At 42.8% G+C, this 22,547-nt stretch overlaps 2 protein-coding genes across 5 annotated transcripts; one reads left to right on the top strand and one right to left on the bottom strand.

Annotated features, from left to right (window-relative positions):
* The first annotated feature begins 18 nt into the window (after positions 1-18).
* On the top strand, positions 19-10,419 carry LOC124042061 (CMRF35-like molecule 5). 4 transcript variants are annotated; one of them, XM_046360373.1, is made up of 7 exons: positions 19-91; positions 248-343; positions 621-962; positions 5,695-5,814; positions 6,433-6,531; positions 8,444-8,487; positions 9,438-10,419. In XM_046360373.1, exons 2-7 carry the CDS (start codon positions 298-300, stop codon positions 9,555-9,557), a joined length of 771 nt encoding a protein of 256 aa, XP_046216329.1. In that variant the 5' UTR covers positions 19-91; positions 248-297; the 3' UTR covers positions 9,558-10,419. The 4 variants fall into 4 exon arrangements, with proteins under 4 accessions (XP_046216329.1, XP_046216330.1, XP_046216331.1 ...); XM_046360374.1 differs by having other exon boundaries at positions 38-343; positions 5,698-5,814; XM_046360372.1 differs by having other exon boundaries at positions 39-343.
* LOC124042062 (ras-related protein Rab-6B-like) lies at positions 10,399-21,388 on the bottom strand. The gene is made up of 8 exons (XM_046360378.1): positions 21,189-21,388; positions 17,379-17,437; positions 16,947-17,000; positions 16,517-16,622; positions 16,166-16,277; positions 13,504-13,597; positions 12,759-12,825; positions 10,399-11,376 (listed from the first exon to the last, which is right to left on the bottom strand). Exons 1-8 carry the CDS (start codon positions 21,256-21,258, stop codon positions 11,312-11,314), a joined length of 627 nt encoding a protein of 208 aa, XP_046216334.1. The 5' UTR covers positions 21,259-21,388; the 3' UTR covers positions 10,399-11,311.
* Between the last annotated feature and the right edge of the window lie 1,159 nt (positions 21,389-22,547).

The raw sequence follows: 22,547 nt of genomic DNA, 5'->3' as shown, positions 1-22,547 counted from the left end.
ACACACACACTCACTCTCAGAGGGGTTCTCATACACACTGCAGGAGCAGACCTTCCTGTACTGGGAGAGTAACTGGACGTAGAGGTCTGAGGTGACTACCCTGCGTCTCTTATCCATATTTTTTGTTAAACTGCACTGTCGGTTAGGGGCCCGTAAGTAAGTATTTCACTGTAAGGTCTACACTTGTTGTACTCGGCGCATGAGACTAATACAATTTGATTTGATTTGATTTAACTGGAGTAAACAGGGTGTACAGGGTCTAAAGAGACTTGAACTAGCTGGGAGCCACAAGTCATCATGGTTATCCTGCTGGTCCTCACACTGAAGGTTGTCCTCCTCTTAGGTGAGTACATCAGTCTGAATGAACACATGTCCAGTGACTCCTCTCTATAGGTGGATACATTTGGTTGTAACATTTTACAGTGTAACTCCATTCACTCACTGATAATGCTGTTAGATAAAGGGGAGGGGACACTGAGGAACACAAGGTCCAGTATGTACTGATGGATGTGATGGTGATCACCAGTTGTGTACCAGACCAGAATCCCCTCTTACAGTATGTGAAATGGAAGCTGGGGTGTTTGTACTGTTTGTAATGAGACTGTTGGTGTGTCCTGCAGCTGCTGTGTGGAGTGTGTGTTCAGCAGAGTTGATCACAGTGGAAGGATATGAGGGGGGCAAGGCAGAGATCAGATGCCCCTATAGAGAGGAGTGGAGGAGCCACCAGAAGTACCTCTGTAAAGGGGATTGTCCTGTTTTTAATAAAGACAAAGTTATTAAGACTGAGGCAGGGGAAAACAGTGCTTCTAACGGGAGATACTCGCTGAAGGACAACAGAGAGGAAAGTGTCTTCATTGTGACCATCACCAACCTGACGTTAAATGATGCTGGGAGATACTGGTGTGGAGTGGACACATGGGGACAAGATAACTACATTAAAGTGAACCTTGAAGTCTCTGAAGGTAGTGTAAACATTGGATCCTCAAAACTTTGTCACTTCCAAACTAAACATATTATAACATACATTCCTAATCAAGCTTATGAATGCATTGTTCAAATCAAATCAAATTTATTTATATAGCCCTTCGTACATCAGCTGATATCTCAAAGTGCTGTACAGAAACCCAGCCTAAAACCCCAAACAGCAAGCAATGCAGGTGTATTGTTCTGTTATGCACATGTAACAATTGCAGGGGCAATCTGCAATTGCTACATAAAGTACCAGTCAAAAGTTTGGACACACTTACACTTAATCAAGGGTTTTTCTTTATTTTTACTATTTTCTACATTGTAAAATAATAGTGAAGACATCAACACTATTAAATAACACATATTGAATCATGTAGTAACCAAAAAACTGTTAAACAAATCAAGATATATTTGAGATTTGAGATTCTTCCAAGTAGCCACCTTTTTCCTTGATGACAGCTTTGCACACTCTTGGCATTCTCTCAACCAGCTTCATGAGGTAGTCACCTGGAATGCATTTCAATTAACAGGTGTTTCTTTCCTTCTTAATGCAGTTGAGCCAATCAGTTGTGTTGTGACAAGGTAGGGGTGGTATACACAAGATAGCCCTATTTGTAGAATGCTGTGGTAGCCATGCTGGTTAAGTGTGGCTTGAATTCTAAATAAATCACTGACAGTGTCACCAGTAAAGCACCCCCACACCATCACCCCTCCTCCTCCATGCTTCACGGTTGGAACTACAAATGCGGCGATCATCCGTTCACCTACTCAGCGTCTCACAAAGACACAAAGGTTGGAACCCAAAATCTCAAATTTGGACTATTATCTAGCAATCCATCTCCTTCCGTGGATATCGCATTTCCAGTACACCTGGGGTAGATGGAAGTGATCCTCTGCAGCAGAGGTAACTCTGGGTCTTATTTTCTTGTGGTAGTCTTCATCATTGATGGTTTTTTGCGACTGCACTTGAAGAAACTTTCATCATTCTTAACATTTTCCGGATTCATGTCTTAAAGTAATGATGACTGTTGTTTCTCTTTTTCAGCCGTGCGTAATTGGCTGACTCCCACCAAGTTAAAGGAGATGCAGCGGTTCTTAGGGTTTGCCATCTACTACCGGAGGTTTATCCAAGGTTTTGGTCAGGTCCATCCGGATCTCTCTTTGGCATTCATAGTGGAGGTGGACGCGTCCGAGGCTGGGATAGGAGCCATGCTCTCTCAGCGCTCGGGTATGCCCACCGAAGCTCCGCCCCTGTGCCTTCTTCTCGAAGAAGCTCATCCCGGCGGAGCGAAACTATTAAGTGGGGGACTGGGAGCTGTTGGCTGTCATCAAGGCCTTGAAGGCTTGGAGACACTGGCTTGAGGGGGCTAGACACCCTTTTCTCATCTGGACTGACCACCGCAATCTGGAGTACATCTGGGCAGCGAGGAGACTGAACCCTCGCCAGGCAAGGTGGGCCATGTTTTCACCAGTTTTGGGTTTACCCTGTCCTACAGACCAGGCTCCCAGAATGTGAAGGCAGACGCATTGTCCCAGCTGTATGACACAGAGGGGAAGCCCATGGATCCCCACCTCCTGCCTGGTGGCGTCGGTAGTGTGGGAGCTGGACACGGACATTGAGCAGGCGTTACGTGCAGAGCCTGCTCCCGTCCAGTGTGTCGCTGGACATCTGTATGTCCCGTCTGCTGTTCCTGACCTGTTGATCGATTGGGCCCACACGTCACTCTCTTCTGGTCATTCTGGGATCGGTCAGAGAGTGCGCTGTTTGAGTGGGAGGTACTGGTGGCCTACCTTGTCTAAGGACGTGAGGGTTTATGCTTCCTCCTGCTCGGTGTGCGCCCAGTGTAAGGCTCCTAGGCACCTGTCCAGAGGTAAGTTACACCCCTTATCCATTCCACAGCGGCCTTGGTCGCACCTGTCGGTGGATTTTCTAACTGATCTTCCACTCTCACAGGGTAACACGATCCTGGTTGTTGTGGATCGTTTCTCTAAGTCCTGTCGTCTCATTCCTCTGCTCGGTCTCCCGACGGCACTACAGACTGTGGAAGACCTGTTTACACACGTCTTCCGGCACTACGGGGTGCCTGAAGATACAGTGTCTGATCGGGGTCCCCAGTTCACGTCTAGGGTCTGGAAGGCATTCATGGAGCGTCTGGGGGTCTCGATCAGCCTTACTTCAGGTTTTCACCCCAAGATTAATGGGCAGGTGGAGAGAGTGAACCAGGATGTTGGTAGGTTTCTGCAGTCCTATTGCCAGGCACGGCCGGGGAGTGGGCGGCGTACGTGCCCTGGGCCGAGATGACACAGAACTCACTCCGCCACTCTTCCACTAACCTCTCTCCCTTCCAATGCATACTGGAGTACCAGCCGGTTCTGGCACCTTGGCATCAGGGTCAGACCGAGGTTCCTGCGGTGGAGGACTTGTTTATGCACGCGGAGGAGACATGGGAAGCTGTTTGTGTCTCCCTTCAGCAGGCCGTGACGCGCAGTGAGACCCCAGTGACGCGCAGTGAGACCACGGTGTTCGCACCAGGGGACCGGGTCTGGCTCTCGACCCGAAACCTGCCCTCCGCCTGCCCTGCCGGAAGCTGGGCCCGCGGTTTGTGGGGCCATTTAAAGTCCTGAGGAGTGTGAACAAGGTTTGTTATAGGTTACAGCTTCCACCCAATTACTGTATTAACCCCTCGTTCCATGTGTCTCACCTCAGGCCAGTGGTGGCTGGCCCACTCCAAGAGTCTGAGGTGCGAGAGGTTCCTCTGCCCCCTTTGGACATCGGGGGGGCCCCGGCCTACTCCGTTTGCTCCATACTGGATTCGAGGCATCGGCGAGGGGCCTTCAGTATCTTGTGGAGTGGGAGGGGTACGGTCCAGAGTAGAGGTGCTGCGTTCCAGCCGAGGATGTGTTGGACCCTTCTATGCTGCAGGAGTTCCACCGTCTTCGTCTGGATCGCCCTGCGACTTGCCCTCCGGGTCATCCCCGAGGCCGGTGTCTCGGGGGGGGGGGGTACTGTCACGACTTCCGCCGAAATCGGTCCCTCTCCTTGTTCGGGCGGCGTTCGGCGATCGACGTCACTGGCCTTCTAGCCATCGCCGATCCACTTTTCATTTTCCATTGGTTTTGTCTTGTCTTCCATCACACCTGGTTCCAATTATCACCTGGTTCCAACTTTATTGTAAAGGACCATAGGAGGAGGCAGGTAGCTGGGTCCAGGGGCAGGCAGAAGGTCATACAAAGGGGGACAACAAGATAACAGTACAGGAAGGGAAAGGCTAGTAATGTCGCCCGGGAGATCAGGCAATAGGTTGATAACAGGAAATCCGTTTTTGCCTACCTCAATAGCCTATCATACACAGGAGGATTAAATTACGGGAAAAACAGAGCACCGAATAGAAGTGTGTCACAAAACAAACAATACCTCACAATGATGGGGTGCAAAGAACTGAACTAAATAGTGTGTGATAATGACATACAGGTGTCAACAGGTGATCAGAATTCAGGTGATTGGGATCTGGAGAGTGAGCTGCGTTCAGGGGATCTATGTGTTTGAGTGTGTGAACCCAGCCAACTTATCTTAGGTCCAGGGCCAGCTCCTTCTTGACCTCTTGGTCAGCCAGTCCAAGTGGATTATTATTTTGTTCAGATGGTGACGGAAAAATAAATATATAAAAAAATGAAAAGTAGAAAAAAAGCATGCCCAAACTAAAGACTCACAAACAAAGGAAAGGCATCATGGCCAAACAAAAACCAGCAGCCTCATGGCTCTGCCAGCTGGGACACACCTTAATTGGCAGCACCTGTGTGCAACTAGAAACTTGGCTCCGCATCTAGACTCGGTTGGTGCTGCCACCTGAGGATGTAGTGTGAAAGTGTATCATGGTAGTGTGTTGTTTGTCAATGTCCTAACTCTAACCTTCCCTCCATATCATAACACTATCAACACACAATGGATCCTTTTTACACCACGCTAGTTTGTAAACATATTTTTGTACTGTAAAGAGACAGATCTGGTGTCAAATCTGATTCCCGCCTCTGAGTGGTATAGTGTACAAACAATGTCTCTCCCTGACAACACTTCTGTCACCGATTCCCCGTACTCCTGCTCACTCCGTGCACCAGTTCCGGGGGTCTACGTCACCGGCCTCTAGGCGGCACTGAACTGTCCTATTACGCACACCTGGTTCCCATTCCCTCTGATTAGTAATTGTATATATGTGCCCTCTGCTCACCATTGTGTGGTTGGTTATTGGTCCCATGACCGTTGATCTTGTGAGTACATGTGCGGTGGTGTATTGTGTCCTCGTTATTATGGGTCTCGTCCTGGGTATTTATTAGAGGTTTAACCTCTTGTTTGGGTTAAATCCCTGTGTTTTTGTACACGTGGTGTGGTGTTTATTAGAGGTTTAACCTCTTGTTTGGGTTACATCCCTGTGTTTTTGTTCATGTGGTGTGGTGTTTATTAGAGGTTTAACCTCTTGTTTGGGTTACATCCCTGTGTTTTTGTACATGTGTTTGTTTTGGACTTCGTCCCTGTGCCTTTACATGGCATGTTGTATTTTTAGGTGGAGTTAAAACCCCCTATTACGTATTCCTGTTTCCAATCCTTTTCTACAACATCCCCCTGCAAGAACTACTTTAATACCAGTAGACAGCATTTTTGTTGTTAGCCAAGCAGAAAATGGAAAAGCCGAGTGGATAATTGTCACTTTGTTTTGTGGTCCTTTTTAGCAGCACCAACAATCACCACCAAAACAGAACCTACTACAACCGCATCAAACCCTGGTTCACCAACTTCATCATCCTTAGCCATCTCACCATCATCCATCTCATCAACACACAATGGATCTGGTAAATAAGCTCTTATGGCTGTGTTTTTTTACTAATTCAATCAGATAAGCTCTGAAAAAGATTATTTGAAAATATCTGTGATTGTTTAAAAGTTGCGTGAACACAGCCTATGAGCCTTAACACTACTGTATGCTGGTTTCTTTTTGAAACTGGTTTCACAACACATACTTTTGTAGTCTAAGTTACTGATTTGGAGCCAAATCAAGACAACCCACTCTCGGACAACCCATTAGATATTTTTCAGAGCTGATCTGATTGGTCAAAATATTAGTGAAAAAAAGATCAGAATTGGGCTGCCTCAACCAACTGGGGGAAAATGTCCACACCTGTGATTTGATGCATTACTTAAGTTTGCATTATGGTTTAGATGAGGAGCTCCTGTATAGTTGAACAGCTAGCCTTTTGGTAGTCTATATACTATGGTGTATGCTAATAGCTGCTGTTGGCCACCACATCCAAGGCTAATGTAAGAATAGGATGTAAACAGAAAAAGATGCACATAAAATGTAACATTTTATCAGAGGCAGATCTTGTATTACATATTAGTGTAAAAAGGCCTTGTGTAAGTTAAATAGCTGATTGTGAAGTATTGGCACTACTTGTGTGTCTGTGTTCCAGGAGCATCAGTGATCATCATAGTATCTATGAGTCTGGTTACATTGCTGCTTGTAGTCGGTCTGCTTATAGTCTACAGATGGAAATGCAACAAGGAAACAGGTGAGAAATGCACAAGCTGTCAAAACATGTAAATGCTCCTTTTCACACTTAATTTCAAATAAATAATTAACATATTCATGATAGCACATTTCGTCACTATTGTTTTGAGTGTTCTCTTGAACACTGACTAGTGCATTCTCAACTGACTAGTGCATTCTCAACTAGAACTGATTAAGATTTAGTCTAAAGTGCGTTATAGTGATTTGGAAACAAATAATTAGGTGGAGAACCTTCTGTTATCATTGTGATGTCATCCAATTGACTTTAGGTGTAGTATAACGATAGCTAGCTAAGAGCGTTAGTAAATTCACTCTGGCCATCTACTCTGATTTTAGAGCACTCTTCTGTGACAGGAGTGCAGAATAACTGAATTTACGAACTGCAACACCTGTTGAATATGACCGGTGTCAGTAAATGTTGGCAAAGAAACTCCATTAAATTGTTGCAGGCAGCAGTTATAGTATCCAAAGCTCTAGATAACATAAAGAGCCTAACTCTTCTGTACCTTGTCACACCACCCTGGATTACTGTCCTCTACCTGCCTGAGCCTGCCTATCGTTCTGTACCTTTCAGACTCTGTTCTGGATTACTGTCCTCTACCTGTCTGAGCCTGCCTATCGTTCTGTACCTTTCAGACTCTGTTCTGGATTACTGTCCTCTACCTGCCTGAGCCTGCCTATCGTTCTGTACCTTTCAGACTCTGCTCTGGATTACTGTCCTCTACCTGCCTGAGCCTGCCTATCCTTCTGTACCTTTCAGACTCTGTTCTGGATTACTGTCCTCTACCTGCCTGAGCCTGCCTATCGTTCTGTACCTTTCAGACTCTGCTCTGGATTACTGTCCTCTACCTGCCTGAGCCTGCCTATCGTTCTGTACCTTTCAGACTCTGCTCTGGATTACTGTCCTCTACCTGCCTGACCCTGCCTATCGTTCTGTACCTTTCAGACTCTGTTCTGGATTACTGTCCTCTACCTGCCTGAGCCTGCCTATCGTTCTGTACCTTTCAGACTCTGTTCTGGATTACTGTCCTCTACCTGCCTGAGCCTGCCTATCGTTCTGTACCTTTCAGACTCTGCTCTGGATTACTGTCCTCTACCTGCCCCCCTGTTTTTGTGAAACTTTTGTTACTTTGAAACTGTCTGCATCTGGGTCTTCTCCTGAGCCTTGACAGAGTGAGAAATTCTCTCATTTGTGTCGGCAGTATCTAGCAAGTTGGCCAGTTAGCTTGGCCGCTTGACTGCTGTTGTGAAATCAGAATGCTTGGATCAACCCTACTCCTCGGGCAGAGGATCCAGTCTTCTCTCTGAACTCTGAGAGAGAAACGCTCTAAATTTACTATGACAATCTGACAATGTTCTGAATTTACAAACGCCCAGAAAACACTGAGCGCACTCTGACACTCCAGAGTGAATTTACGAACACCCCCGTAGTATCATGTTAGCTAGCTAGATAAGAGGGAGGGGAGCACACTGAATTATAGCTAATTAACATGAGCATTGCTAGATAGTTTTGAAGAACTTTGCTAGCTAATGATGACATTTCCATCTGTCTAAAGTAAATTACATATTGATGACAATTGTTTCCTACAAAATAACTGCATAATGGCATTGTCATTCATTTCCAAGCTACTATAGTGTAATTTAGACAACACTCATAGCCCCTCTTAAGAATGACTGGGCACCACTTGAATTGTGGACATCAGTATGGCTGAGCGTCATGAGAATGTTGATGAACATGGCATATCACAGCTGAGTGACAGAGGTACAAATCATCCTTTGGCCCTGATTGAACAATAGAGGTCTCATTGTGAACAGTGTGCCCTCGGCTCCCTGTTCTTGGAAATGCAGCTCTCAAATCCACCTGAACAGAATGCTGGAGCCAAATAGTGAGCTGTGTTTTGTCTGTTCTACAGCTGTCTCCTCTGCATCGACGGTGAACACTGGGATCAACAGAGAGGTCAGTGTGTGTGCCCTGTTGGTGGAAATGCAGCTCTCAAACCCACCTGAACAGATTACTGGATACCCAATACTGAGCTATGTATAACAGTGTAGCTTCTTGATATGCCACACCTGTCAGGTAGATGGCTTTTTTTGGCAAAGTTTAAATGCTCACTAACGGATATACAAAATTAGAGAAACTTTTGTTCATATGGAACATTTCTGGGATCTTATTTCAGCCCATAAACATTTTTGTTGCTTTGAAACTGTCTGCATCTGGGTCTTCTCCTGTGCCTTGACAGTGAGAAGTTCCCTCATTTGTCAGAAGTATCTAGCAAGCTAGCCAACTTTAGCCAGTTCGCTTGGGTGCTTGACTGCTGTTGTGAAATCAGAATGCTCGGATCAACCCTACTCCTCGGCCAGAGCGTCCAGTGTTCTCTCTGAACGTTCCAGGAGTGAAATGCTCTGAATTTACTATGACAATCTGACAACGTTCTGAATTTACGAATGCCCAGAGGGAATTTACAAACATCTAGTATAATGTTAGCTAGCTAGATAAGAGTGAGGGGAGCACACCGAATTCTATCTAATTAGCATTGCTAGGGATTTGACAAACTTTGCTAGCTAATGACAACATTGGCATCTGTCTAAAGTAAATTTGACAATTTTGATTGTTTCCTACAAAATATCTGCCTAATGTAGCAGTCATTGAGTGTGAGATCATGCTGTTTAATCAGCTTAATCACCTGTCAGGTGGATGGATTATTTTGGCCAAGTAGAAATGCTCACTAACAGATGTAAACAAATTTGTGTACAAAATGTAGAGTTTTGTGCGTACGGAACATTTCTGGGGTCTTTCATTTCAGCTCATGAAACATGGGACCAACACTTGACATGTGTTTTTGTTAAGTGTATGTTCTTCCCTCTCGTAAGTCCTCCCATCCCTCTCCTCGTTTTCCTCCTTTCCAGGGTTGTGATGGTGACTATGAGGAAATAAATGACCAACCCCTACATTCCAACATCTACGCCAACTTACCCACGTGCCCCTCTGAATCTCAACTTCCACAAGGACCCCAGCTGCCCCAATGAAGCCAGTGCTGTCATTTAAGAGGGCACTTCTTCTGGTGATGCCACTGTCAACGTTGGTCTCAACCCTGCCTACTCCTCCCATCTACTCCAGTCAGCAAACCCAGAAACACCTGAGTCACTGTCAACCAATCAGAAGGGACATACACACACTGGCAACCAGTCACAGTGACCTGTTATTAACTATGTGTGCCACCTCTTGAGCGTTGAGATTTAATTTGAGCAAACATCTGCATAATCTGCTTCATGTCCTCAATCAGATGTGCTACTTTGACTTGGGACTCATGTCTCTGCTCACCTTGTCTTAATGTTTAGGTCACTTAGGCCTAATTTGCATGTTAATATCTAAGTAAATATTGGCTCACTATATGCATTATAATTGTCTAATGGTTTTTAACACATAATTAAGGGATAATCAATGAAGGACTATGCTTTCTGTGGAAAATAATGCACGATTTGGAAGTTGTGCCACCACGCACAGCGCCGTGGCACTAACCTTCCACGGAGTTGCATTATTTACCAGGAAACGCATAGAGCCCTGAGTTGACTATTCCGCTTATACCACAGCTATAACACTTTCTGCTATAACACTCGCCCCCCCCCCCCCCCCCCCCAGACCATGTGCCCACTATGCCCAACATCATTTAATAGTTATTGATTTGATACCGGTACCCCTGTATATAGCCTCGTTATTTTTTTATTTTACTATTTTTGAACTGCATTGTTGGTTAAAGGATTTAAAGTAAGCATTTCATGATAAGGTCTACTACACCTGTTGTATTCAGAGCATGTGACAAATACAAGTTGATTTGAACTGTAAATGAGAGGATCATGTTATGTAGAATTAAAACATGTTACATTCTGACTTAGTCTGATATACAGTGTATTTGAAAGGATTATAAATATAACGACGAGTAAAGCAGAAGAGACACTTGTGAAATGGGTAAGTGTGGATGGTTAGAGTGAAGCCCTTTTAATCTTTTATTTATTAATCATTAAACATTGTTAGATTATTCATACCGGTGAACAATGACCACTTTTACTAAGGGACGTTCACGACATACATATTACATTATTATATACAGTGGATCGTTATGTGTTGCCGGGGGAACGGGGAGGGAATGTGAAATTCCATTGGTTTCTTCTTCTTGTACCACAGCACAGTTGTTCTATAAAAGTTGCCCATTGAGTTACACATTTTCACAGCTACAGTAACTATGGTGAAACTAGGGTGAATCTAGGGTAAAGCAACTCCTGTGGGGAATATGAATTGGGACACATTGTTGATATGAGTATGCTATTATTACGCTATAAAACATTCTAAGTTAGTCGAGCAGCTCCGGGGTTCGAGAGCCAGAGGAGAGGCATGAGATCAGCGTGCATGCGTGCTGCAGACATTCAGACAGGGCAGCCATCTTGAAAATGGACTGGCCCACTTCTCCCCATTTAAGCCTCATTTTTGGTGCTTTCCCTTTTATATAAAAAAATACAAAACATAACGGCGAAAATAATTCAAGTTTCATTCCATTTTCCCTTTTGTTTTTTTGTTTTTTGTTTTTTTCTTGTCCGGCACTTAGCTACATATTGACAAAGTATACAATATTTTACAACTGAAGACTGAAATAACACTTGATTCGTCTAATCGGATATATATGGTGTAAGGCCCATATCCAATCAGAAAAGCCAACTGGAAGCTAACCAGTAGGAAGCAACACAACAAGCCTATGGTGTGAAGAAAGATATCTGACAGCTCTGCATTAACACGAGCATCCGCCCTCTGGGACAGTGGGTTCTGCTGGTTTGTCCAGCTTTATGTCAATCACTGGAAAGTGTACAATTAAGGAAACCTTGGGGAATACATAGAAAATGGTTAAACATTATCTGCATATTCCATTCTAAGTAACAAAACTGTAACATAACATCAACAAAAATGACTTTAATGCAATATAATAGACACTCTTTCTTTCTCTCTCACACTCACGATCACACAATTCCACACTATATGGAACTACAGTACGCCCTCCTTCCAACCACAATAGTGTATTCATCATGTCTTCCTAGTACAGCTCTGCTACACAACTCGAGCCCTAAGGGCCCCGACATTATACATTGAGTTAGGAAGGGACTGTTTTTTAAATCAATAACTAGGGTATTGGCCAGGCTTGGGTATCATTTTCAAGAATTATTCAATTGATCAATAACATTTTGAAGCTGAGCCATTCACACCCTCCTGCTCTTATTCACAGTGTCTCTGTACAATCATCTCTTAACACTATAACACGGTGTCAGAAGTGCTTCAACTGGAGAGATTATTTCACACTTTTGACAGAGTTTAGAGTGATCTAAAGAAGCTACTTAACAACTCAGTCAGTCCCTCTCTCGTCTGGTGAGCAGCCAACTCAGTCAGTCCCTCTCTCGTCTGGTGAGCAGCCAACTCAGTCAGTCCCTCTCTCGTCTGGTGAGCAGCCAACTCAGTCAGTCCCTCTCTCGTCTGGTGAGCAGCCAACTCAGTCAGTCCCTCTCTCGTCTGGTGAGCAGCTAACTCAGTCAGTCCCTCTCTCGTCTGGTGAGCAGCCAACTCTGTCAGTCCCTCTCGTCTGGTGAGCAGCCAAGCGGAGCCATTGTTATGGATACTCACACATGTAGAGAGCGTATTGGAGCAGATAGACGCAGCAGTGCAGGGATGGAGCGGGGGACAGACAGTGAGGAGCAGCTAACTGTACGGGCCAGGGAACGGTAGGGCCTGAATGTTGTGGGTATTAGAAATGTCATGCCTGTGCAGGGCTCTACTCCCTAGGTACAGGGGCCTACCCTACTATACCGTCACTAGGCTGCTATCCTGCTATAGCATCATTAGGGGGGATCCTTTCCCCTTGTCCTATACTGCCCTACAAAACCTTTCATCTCTTGTAAAGGCCAGATATGTTATCTGATTAATGTGGTATTTAGTTACCTGAAACAAGAACAAGCCAATCGATCAAAATACATCATGAAGTACCATAACGTAGTTAGTGAACTTTGTAGGGCAGTATAGATTCCATACAAACCGATCGTATTACTGGTTCACTGCAATGGAGATGGCAGCCGATTTCTGCCAGCAACCACGATGAGTTAAAGAATTTGTTCCCTCTACTGAGTTTCTCTTCGTTGTTCTGAGCCTTGATTAACGGTGTTGAGTCACTCACTCTCTGTTCTAAAGGATACTGCCTTCAGGGTTCACATCGTCCAAACTCTCCATCCCAGGTAAGGTTGCTGCAACACGCCGAAACAGCTGGAGAGGGAGGGAGAGAGAGAGAGAGAGAGAGAGAGAGAGAGGAGGGAGGGAGGGAGGGAGGGAGGGAGGGAGGGAGGGAGGGAGGGAGGGAGGGAGGGAGGGAGGGAGGGAGGGAGGGAGGGAGGGAGGGAGGGAGGGAGGGAGGGAGGAAAAGAAATAAAGAAAGAGTGAGAGAAAGAGAGAGAGAGAGAGAGAGAGAGAGAGAGAGAGAGAGAGAGGGAGAGGGAGGGAGGGAGAGAGGGAGGGAGAGGGAGGGAGGGAGGGGGAGGGAGGGGGAGGGAGGGAGGGAGGAAAAGAAATAAAGAAAATAAAGAAAGAAAGAGAGAGAGAGAAAGAGAGAGAGAGGGAGGGAGGGAGAGAGGAAAATAAAGAAAGAAAGAGTGAGAGAAAGAGAGAGAGAGAGAGAGAGAGAGAGAGAGAGAGAGAGAGAGAGAGAGAGAGAGAGAGAGAGAGAGAGAGAGAGGGAGGGAGGGAGGGAGGAAGAGGGAGGAAGTGAAAGAGAGAGGGAGGAAGAGAGAGAGCGAGAGAGGAGGGGAAATAGTTTGAAAGAATAGAATCAAACTAACATAATAAAACGACATACTAGAAAGAATTTCCACAATCTAAATCTTATGTTTGAGTGAGTGACATGATTGACATAATTAAGAAATGCTAAATTTATATAGCAAGAATCACCTGTTTGACATTGGTGCCTGTCTTGGCACTAGTTTCGATGAACATCACGTTCAGTTCTTTGGCTCTCTGCTCTCCCGCCTCAATAGTGATTTGCCTGTGGGAGAATCAGACCATAGCATGCATTCAAATGTTTCAAGGGAAATACTTGTTAGACATCTTAAACGGTTTATGTAGAACCAATGACGTTGAACAATTGATGCATAATTGAATCAAATCAGGTGACTCATGTTCACGCTGTAAATGAATATATAATCAATTTAAAGGGATTGAAAAAGTAGCATTAAGGCAGACAAACTACCCCTCCGGAAAGCTTATACAGGGATGCTGGCCCGTGTTGACTCCAATGCTTCCTACACTTGTGTCAAATTGGCTGAAAGTCCTTTGGGTGGTGGACCATTCTTGATACACAAAGGAAACTGTTGAACGCGAAAAACCCAGCACCGTTGCAGTTATTGACACATAAAACAGGTGTGTTTGTCACCTACTACCATACAACATTCAAAGGCACTTAAATATTTTATCTTGCCCATTCACCCTCTGAATTGCACGCTTACACAATCCATGTGTCAATTGTCTCGAGGAATTAAAATCATCATTTAACCTGTCTCCCTCCCTTCATCTACACTGATTGAAGAGGATTTAGAAAGTGATATAAATAAAGGATCATTGCTTTCATCTGGATTCACCTGGTCGGTCTATGTCATCCTAAGAGCATGGGTTCCTAATGTTTTGTACAGTCAGTGTAAATGTAATACATTTATCAGATATAAACTAGCGTAGGGATCATCAACTAGTTTCAGACAGGGATCATCAACTAGTTTCAGACAGGGATCATCAACTAGTTTCAGACAGGGATCATCAACTAGTTTCAGCAAAATATCATCAACTCGTTTCAGACAGGGATCATCAACTAGTTTCAGACAAAGATCATCAACTAGTTTCCGACAGGGATCATCAACTAGTTTCAGACAAAGATCATCAACTAGTTTCCGACAGGGATCATCAACTAGTTTCCGACAGGGATCATCAACTAGTTTCAGACAAAGATCATCAACTAGTTTCCGACAGGGATCATCAACTAGTTTCAGACATGGATCATCAACTAGTTTCAGCCACAGATCATCAACTAGTTTCAGACAGGGATCATCAACTAGTTTCAGACAGGGATCATCAACTAGTTTCAGCCAAAGATCATCAACTAGTTTCAGACAGGGATCATCAACTAGTTTCAGACAGGGATAATCAACTAGTTTCAGTCAAAGATCATCAACTAGTTTCAGACACGGATCATCAACTAGTTTCAGACAGGGATCATCAACTAGTTTCAGACAGGGATCATCAACTAGTTTCAGACAGGGATCATCAACTAGTTTCAGACAGGGATCATCAACTAGTTTCAGACAGGGATCATCAACTAGTTTCAGTCAAAGATCATCAACTAGTTTCAGACATGGATCATCAACTAGTTTCAGACAGGGATCATCAACTAGTTTCATACAGGGATCATCAACTAGTTTCATACAGGGATCATCAACTAGTTTCATACAGGGATCATCAACTAGTTTCAGACAGGGATCATCAACTAGTTTCAGACATGGATCATCAACTAGTTTCAGACAGGGATCATCAACTAGTTTCAGACGGGGATCATCAACTAGTTTCAGACATGGATCATCAACTAGTTTCAGACATGGATCATCAACTAGTTTCAGACAGGGATCATCAACTAGTTTCAGACAGGGATCATCAACTAGTTTCAGACAGGGATAATCAACTAGTTTCAGACAGGGATCATCAACTAGTTTCAGACATGGATCATCAACTAGTTTCAGACAGGGATCATCAACTAGTTTCAGACAGGGATCATCAACTAGTTTCAGACAGGGATCATCAACTAGTTTCAGACAGGGATCATCAACTAGTTTCAGACAGGGATAATCAACTACTTTCAGACAGGGATCATCAACTACTTTCAGACAGGGATCATCAACTAGTTTCAGACATGGATCATCAACTAGTTTCAGACAGGGATCATCAACTACTTTCAGACAGGGATAATCAACTAGTTTCAGACAGGGATCATCAACTAGTTTCAGACAGGGATCATCAACTAGTTTCAGCCACGAAACACATTTTTTTTGAGGATGGTCGGGGGGCCGGAACATAATTACTCAAATTTGTACAAATTGACCGCAAGAAGCCCACACAGATATAATGTTTGACTAAAACATAATCATTACAAACCTTGCTTACATTTGTATACAATCATGTCTCTTTCTAGTATGCATGGGAACACTTGGGAACAGATTTCTTACATGAAAATAACTTGGAGCTGATTTCCTAGGGTTTTTACAGTCGTACAGTCCTAGGGTGGCAGGTGGCCAAGTGATTAGAACATTAGGCCAGTAACCAAAATGTTGCTAGATTGAATCCCTGAGCTGACAAGGTAAAAATATGTTGTTCTGCCCCTGAACAAGGCAGTTAACCCACTGTTCCTAGGACGTCATTGTAAATAAGAATTTGTTCTTAACTGACTCGCCTAGTTAAATAAAGATTAAATGAATAAAAATTATGTCCAACAACTTGGGGGGCCAAATATTACCACCCGTGGGCCAAATTCGGCCTGCAGGCTGCCAGTTGGGGAACCCTGAACTAGACCTACCTCTTCTCCTCCAGGTCTGTCTTGTTGCCCACTAACATGATGATGACATCACTGCCCCTCTCTGTTCGAACGTCATCAATCCACTTACAGGTCTGCTGGAACGAGTTCATGTCTGTAGAATACATTATTTACAACCTTTTTACTGTATTTTACTGTGTACACCAAAATGACAAGCCCCTATAGTACACAGTGTGTGTGTGTGTGTGTGTGTGTGTGTGTGTGTGTGTGTGTGTGTGTGTGTGTGTGTGTGTGTGTGTGTGTGTGTGTGTGTGTGTGTGTGTGTGTGTGTGTGTGTGTGTGTGTGTGTGTGTGTGTGTGTGTGTGTGTGTGTGTGTGAGTTGTAATGCTCACTTGTGATGTCATATACCACCACAGCGACAGTAGAGTCCCGTATGTAGCTAGGAATCAGACTCCTGAAGCGCTCCTGGCCAGCTGTATCCCACAGCTGCAGCCTCACCTAGATAGATAGCATACACAGAGATACAGTACTGGCTAAATAACAACTCTGTATTAAGACATTTACTTCAGTTCATTTCACCAGGTAAGTTAAATGAGAATACATTCTCATTTAGGAATGCCTCGTCGATGTAATTAGTATGTAGTATGTACAAGTATGTATAGTTCAGTGGAGGCTGGTGGAAGGAGCTGTAGGAGGATGGGCTCATTGTAATGGCTGGAATGCTATTGTACTAGTTAGCGTGCCAGGCCACTAAAAGTGTAGAAATCATGTAGTCTGTGTTGATCTGTGTGTTCCTTTCAGGAAACTGACAACGTTTCTTACTGTTCGGTCCTCCAGGTACATGGTCTTTGATAAGAAGTCAATCCCAATGGTTGCCTGTCAAAGAAAACAACAGGAAAGTGATATTAGCAATAATAGAACAATAAAAATGTAGAATAATAATAATAATAATATATGCCATTTAGCAGACGCTTTTATCCAAAGCGACTTACAGTCATGTGTATCCCACAGGGTACAGTGTTTCACCCTCTATAGTTTGTTATTCACAAAAGAAAATATGTATTGTGATAGATAGGAAACATAAAAAGCTATTCAGTGTGTAGGCCAAGCACTGACATCTAATCAAATCTATGGTAATTAGATTTGTATTGCCCTTTGTACTTTGTACTCTAATTGATATCCTGTAATTTGTTTGTAATTTATGTCCTGTAATTTGTTTGTACCTGAACATTAAATAAAGGAGACAAGTTTTACCTGATATGTGTTGTCGAAGCTGTCGTACATGAACCTGGTGATCAGTGATGTTTTCCCCACTGGAAGATGAACAGAACACAAGGGTGAACATACAGTAGATACATACATACATACATACATACATACATACATACATACATACATACATACATACATACATACATACATACATACATACATACATACATACATACATACATACATACATACAGTAGATACATACATACATACATACATACATACATACATACATACATACATACATACATACATACATACATACATACATACATACATACATACATACATACATACATACATACATACATACATACATACATACATACATACATACATACATACATACATACATACATACATACATACATACATACATACATACATACATTCATACATACATACATACAGTAGTTACAGTACATACAGTAGATACATACATACAGTAGATACAGTATATACATACATACATGCATGCATACATACATACATAGATACAGTATGTACATACATACATACATACATACATACATACATACATACATACATACATACATACATACATACATACATACATACATACATACATACATACATACAGTAGATACATACAGTAGATACAGTAGATACAGTAGATACATGCATACATACATACATTAGATACAGTATATACAGTAGATACAGTAGATACATACATACATACATACATACATACATACATACATACATACATACATACATACATACATACATACATACATACATACATGCATACATACATACATACATACATACATACATACATACAGTAGATACATACATACATACATAGATACATACATACATACATACATACATACATACATAGTTACAGTACATACAGTAGATACATACATACATACATACATACATACATACATACATACATACATACATACATACATACATACATACATACATACATACATACACACACACACACACACACACACACACACACACACACACACACACACACACACACACACACACACACACACACACACACACACACACATACATACATACATACATACATACATACATACATACATACATACATACATACATACATACATACATACATACATACAGTGCATTCAGAAAGTATTCATACTCATGGACTTTTTCCACATTTTGTTATGTTACGGACTCATTTTTAAACGTATTAAATTGGGGGGATTTTCTCATCAATCTACACACAATACCCCATAACGACAAAGCAAAAACAGGTTTATACATTTTTGCAAATGTATACAAGATAAAAAACTGAAGCGCACTGGAGCAGGTTTTCATCAAGGAGCTCTCTGTACTTTGCTCCGTTCATCTTTCTCTCGATCCTGACTCTTCTCCCAGTCCCTGCCGTTGAAAAAAATCCCCACAGCATGATGCTGCCACCTCCATGCTTCCCCTAAGGGATGGTACCAGTTTCTTCCAGACGTGACACTTGGCATTCAGAACAAAGAGTTCATTCAATCTTGGTTTCATCAGACCAGAGAATCTTGTTTCTCATGGTCTGAGAGTCCTTTAGGTGCCTTTTGGCAAATTCCAAGCGGACTGTCATGTGCCTTTTACTGATGAGTGGCTTCCGTCTGGACACTCTACGATAAAGGCCTGATTGGTGGAGTGCTGCAGAGATGGTTGTCCTTCTGGAAGATTCTCCCATCTCCACAGACGAACTCTGGAGCTCAGTCAGAGTGACCATTGGGTTCTTGGTCACCTCCCTGACCAAGGCCCTTCTCCCCCGATTGCTCAGTTTGGCCGGGCGGCCAGCTCTAGGAAGAGTATGGTTTCAAACTTCTTCCATTTAAGAATGATGGAGGCCACTGTGTTCTTGTGGACCTTCAATGCTGCAGAAATGTTTTGCTACACTTCCCCAGATCTGTGCCTTGACACAATCCTGTCTCGGAGCTATACAGAAAATTCCTTTGACCTCATGGCTTGGTTTTTGCTCTGAAATGCACTGTCAACTGTGGGACCTTATATGAACAGGTGCGTGCCTTTCCAAATCATCGCATCCCTCCAATAGAGTTCCAGACACTTGTGGAATCTATACCAGGGTGCATTGAAGCTGTTCTGACACACCCTATTAACACATGTTATGTTAATGTTTCCTTTATTTTGGCAGTTACCTGTACATACCGTGCAGGACATACATTGTCCACATTGTCTACACATACATACATACATACATACATACATACATACATACATACATACATACATACATACATACATACATACATACATACATACATACATACATACATACATACATACATACATACATACATACAGTAAATACAGTAAATACAGTAAATAAACAATGTTACAAAATCAATAACTAGCCTATGGACAATGTTGCACTCGCTTTGTCTAGGTGTCTTAGGCTCCTTGTAGCTAAGTACATCACAGTTAGTGACCTACAGAAGGCTATGGGCAGTGGCCATTACAGGCTTGAAATCAGCACCACACCGCTACATTACAACATACCTTACAGAAAACCATTAGGGTGTTAGCTAAATACAAATGCAATAACACAAACACACACACACACACACGTACACACGCACACGCACGCACACACACACACAGTACATACACACGCACATGCACACACACACACACACACACACACACACACACACACACACACACACACACACACACACACACACACACACACACACACACACACACACACACACACACACACACACACACACACACACACACACACACACACACGTACACGTACATACAGTACACACGCACACGCACACACACACACACAGTACATACACACACACAGTATACACACGCACACACACACAGCACCCATTCTATTACAAATGAACCACTAGTATTTTTCACTTCCATGATTGTACCGAAATGTGTATAGCCATTCCGACTGTATGATGTCTGACCAGTGACCACATATTCCAAGAGGTTTATAGCGCTAAACCATGATCGATCTAGACTCTTGAATCTGTGCCATATCAACCACGTAAACAGTCATTGTTCCCTAAATGATTGAATTATTGAATACAGCATCATGTTACGAAACGGAAAAACCATTCGTGACTATCATTATGTTACGGAACTGTGAGTCAAGTGATGGAGATTGGAGACAGTGACTGCGAGGTTTATACATTCTACAGACATCGCCAACCTGGGTGTGTCCCGAACTGACACATGGGAACTGTTTATCTATTTATCCCTTTTAAACCTAACAAAAAATTATAGCTTGTCATGTTATATATTTTAATGTTACATTTACGCCTATAATCAACGATGGAACTGTGATAACATGTTATTATAATCTTGGAACAGAACGAATCTTTCTGCCGGTCACTGCACCACATCAAAACATCCACATTCGTATTTCACGTCGTCTACTGTATTCTTTCTCTAATACCAATGATACATTAAAATAAAACATGTTTAAATAGAGAAATTGGTTTAAATTAAAATGAACATATGGAAAACCTGGAAGACATATTTATTTCATGACGTTTTAGATCACAATGGATGACTAATCAAATTTTCTACAAAAACAAAATCGTGACAGGAACCAGTGAATTGGTTGATTGAGCTAACATATTACACAACCTCTCAAAACATTTACAAAACAGTGAAAACTTTCAAATAGACCAAATAACACAGTTATGGCCTTCAGGATGCATTAGCGTGTTTGGCAACTGATAACCAAGCAAGCCTCCAAGCCAAGGCTCTCCAAAATGCTCGACTCACCGCTCTGTTCTCCTAAAAAGACGAGTTTAAATTTCCTCAGAGGGTTCCCCAAGTCTCCTCCGGCGGACATGGTTACAGCGATAAAGCTCTATCGGATTATAATACAGGTTTTCTGATCCAGAGGCGTTGTTTCTTTCACTATCGGTGTGCTGGGATCCTCCTCTGCTCATATGATGATGGGAATGCAGCTTAGCATCGTCCTGTCAATTTAGGATGCGTGTGCGCCTGTGCGCGACCTCACCTTATTCGTTCTCTCACCTTCTGAAATATTATGGCATTTTCTACCGTTATTCCTTACATTTACACAGTGTATGCATTTTCAGAAAAGCAAGTAACGTAATGCAATAGCTGTGTTTTCGGGTTAGTTTTTATTTCCAAACACATTGTGTTATAAAACATTTGTTATAGTAATATGACATTCACATTCATTCACAAATAGTGTCATTGATACAAATCCTCATAAAATTAAAAACATGAGAATACCGTACAATAAACCCGTAGCATATACCGTTTTTCATGATAAACAAACCGAAAACATCCCTTTATCAAAACCATATGAAGTTATCAAAAGTCCCTTCAAAATGGAAGAAACTGCTATGTTCATTTGTGTTATAGTTCAAAATAAAATATTCAATGTTGATACTACGTAATATAATAAATAATATGGTCATTTAGCAGGCACTTTTATCCAAAGTGACTAACAGAGCTGCCATTGACAGTGGCACATATTCAGCTTAATTGGCCAATGCGGGAATTGAACCTGCAACCATAGTGTTTTCAGTATTGTGATCTAACTTGAGCTGAAGGAACCAATGGCCTTGACCCTCTCAGGTTCAGTGCCTTCCTCTTACTCCGGCCTCCCAGGCTCCTTCTCAATACTCAGGCCAGGCCTGTGATGGCTGTAATCTCCAGCCAGCCAGGAATAAGAGCACTGACCCAAGGCACTTATAACCCACCTGTAGCCCAATAACCCGAAAGGTTGCTGGTTCGAATCCCCAAAACTGACTATGATAAACATCTGCCGATGGGACCTTTAACAAGGCACTTAACCCGAACCGCTCCTGTAAATTGCTCTGGATACGAGCATCTGCTAAATTGCTAAAATGTGTAAATAAAACGTTCACAAAAAACAAGGACAACAAGACTTTGTTCGTGGTGACCACTAATTTACAAGCACATCAAGTGCATCTGCACCTGATCCGAAGGATGTTGTTTGTTGTAGTAGTAACCGCAGGCGCTCAGTTTATTCCCACAGGCCTGCTTCCACCAGACACAGGAGTAGTCAATGGCCAGCTTAAACACAGCAAGGGCTGGCAGCCAGGCTGAAGTATATATGAAATGTATGGGTTGAAACATATT

The sequence above is a fragment of the Oncorhynchus gorbuscha genome, linkage group LG08 (assembly GCF_021184085.1).
Source record: "Oncorhynchus gorbuscha isolate QuinsamMale2020 ecotype Even-year linkage group LG08, OgorEven_v1.0, whole genome shotgun sequence".
Taxonomy (NCBI): Eukaryota; Metazoa; Chordata; class Actinopteri; order Salmoniformes; family Salmonidae; genus Oncorhynchus; species Oncorhynchus gorbuscha.
This window is presented reverse-complemented; position numbering and strand designations above follow the sequence as displayed.

What these genes read in the sequence shown, in the direction of transcription:
- LOC124042061 (XM_046360373.1), top strand. Translation starts at nt 298, where the DNA reads ATGGTTATCCTGCTGGTCCTCACACTGAAGGTTGTCCTCCTCTTAG. An exon ending in ATCAACACACAATGGATCTG is followed by an intron (nt 5,815 to 6,432) that starts GTAAATAAGCTC and finishes TCTGTGTTCCAG; the next exon opens with GAGCATCAGTGATCATCATA. An exon ending in ACACTGGGATCAACAGAGAG is followed by an intron (nt 8,488 to 9,437) that starts GTCAGTGTGTGT and finishes CCTCCTTTCCAG; the next exon opens with GGTTGTGATGGTGACTATGA.
- LOC124042062 (XM_046360378.1), bottom strand. Translation starts at nt 21,258, where the DNA reads ATGTCCGCCGGAGGAGACTTGGGGAACCCTCTGAGGAAATTTAAACTC. An exon ending in GCTTCGACAACACATATCAG is followed by an intron (nt 17,001 to 17,378) that starts GTAAAACTTGTC and finishes TTTCTTTGACAG; the next exon opens with GCAACCATTGGGATTGACTT. An exon ending in CGATGTGAACCCTGAAGGCA is followed by an intron (nt 11,377 to 12,758) that starts GTATCCTTTAGA and finishes TACACTTTCCAG; the next exon opens with TGATTGACATAAAGCTGGAC.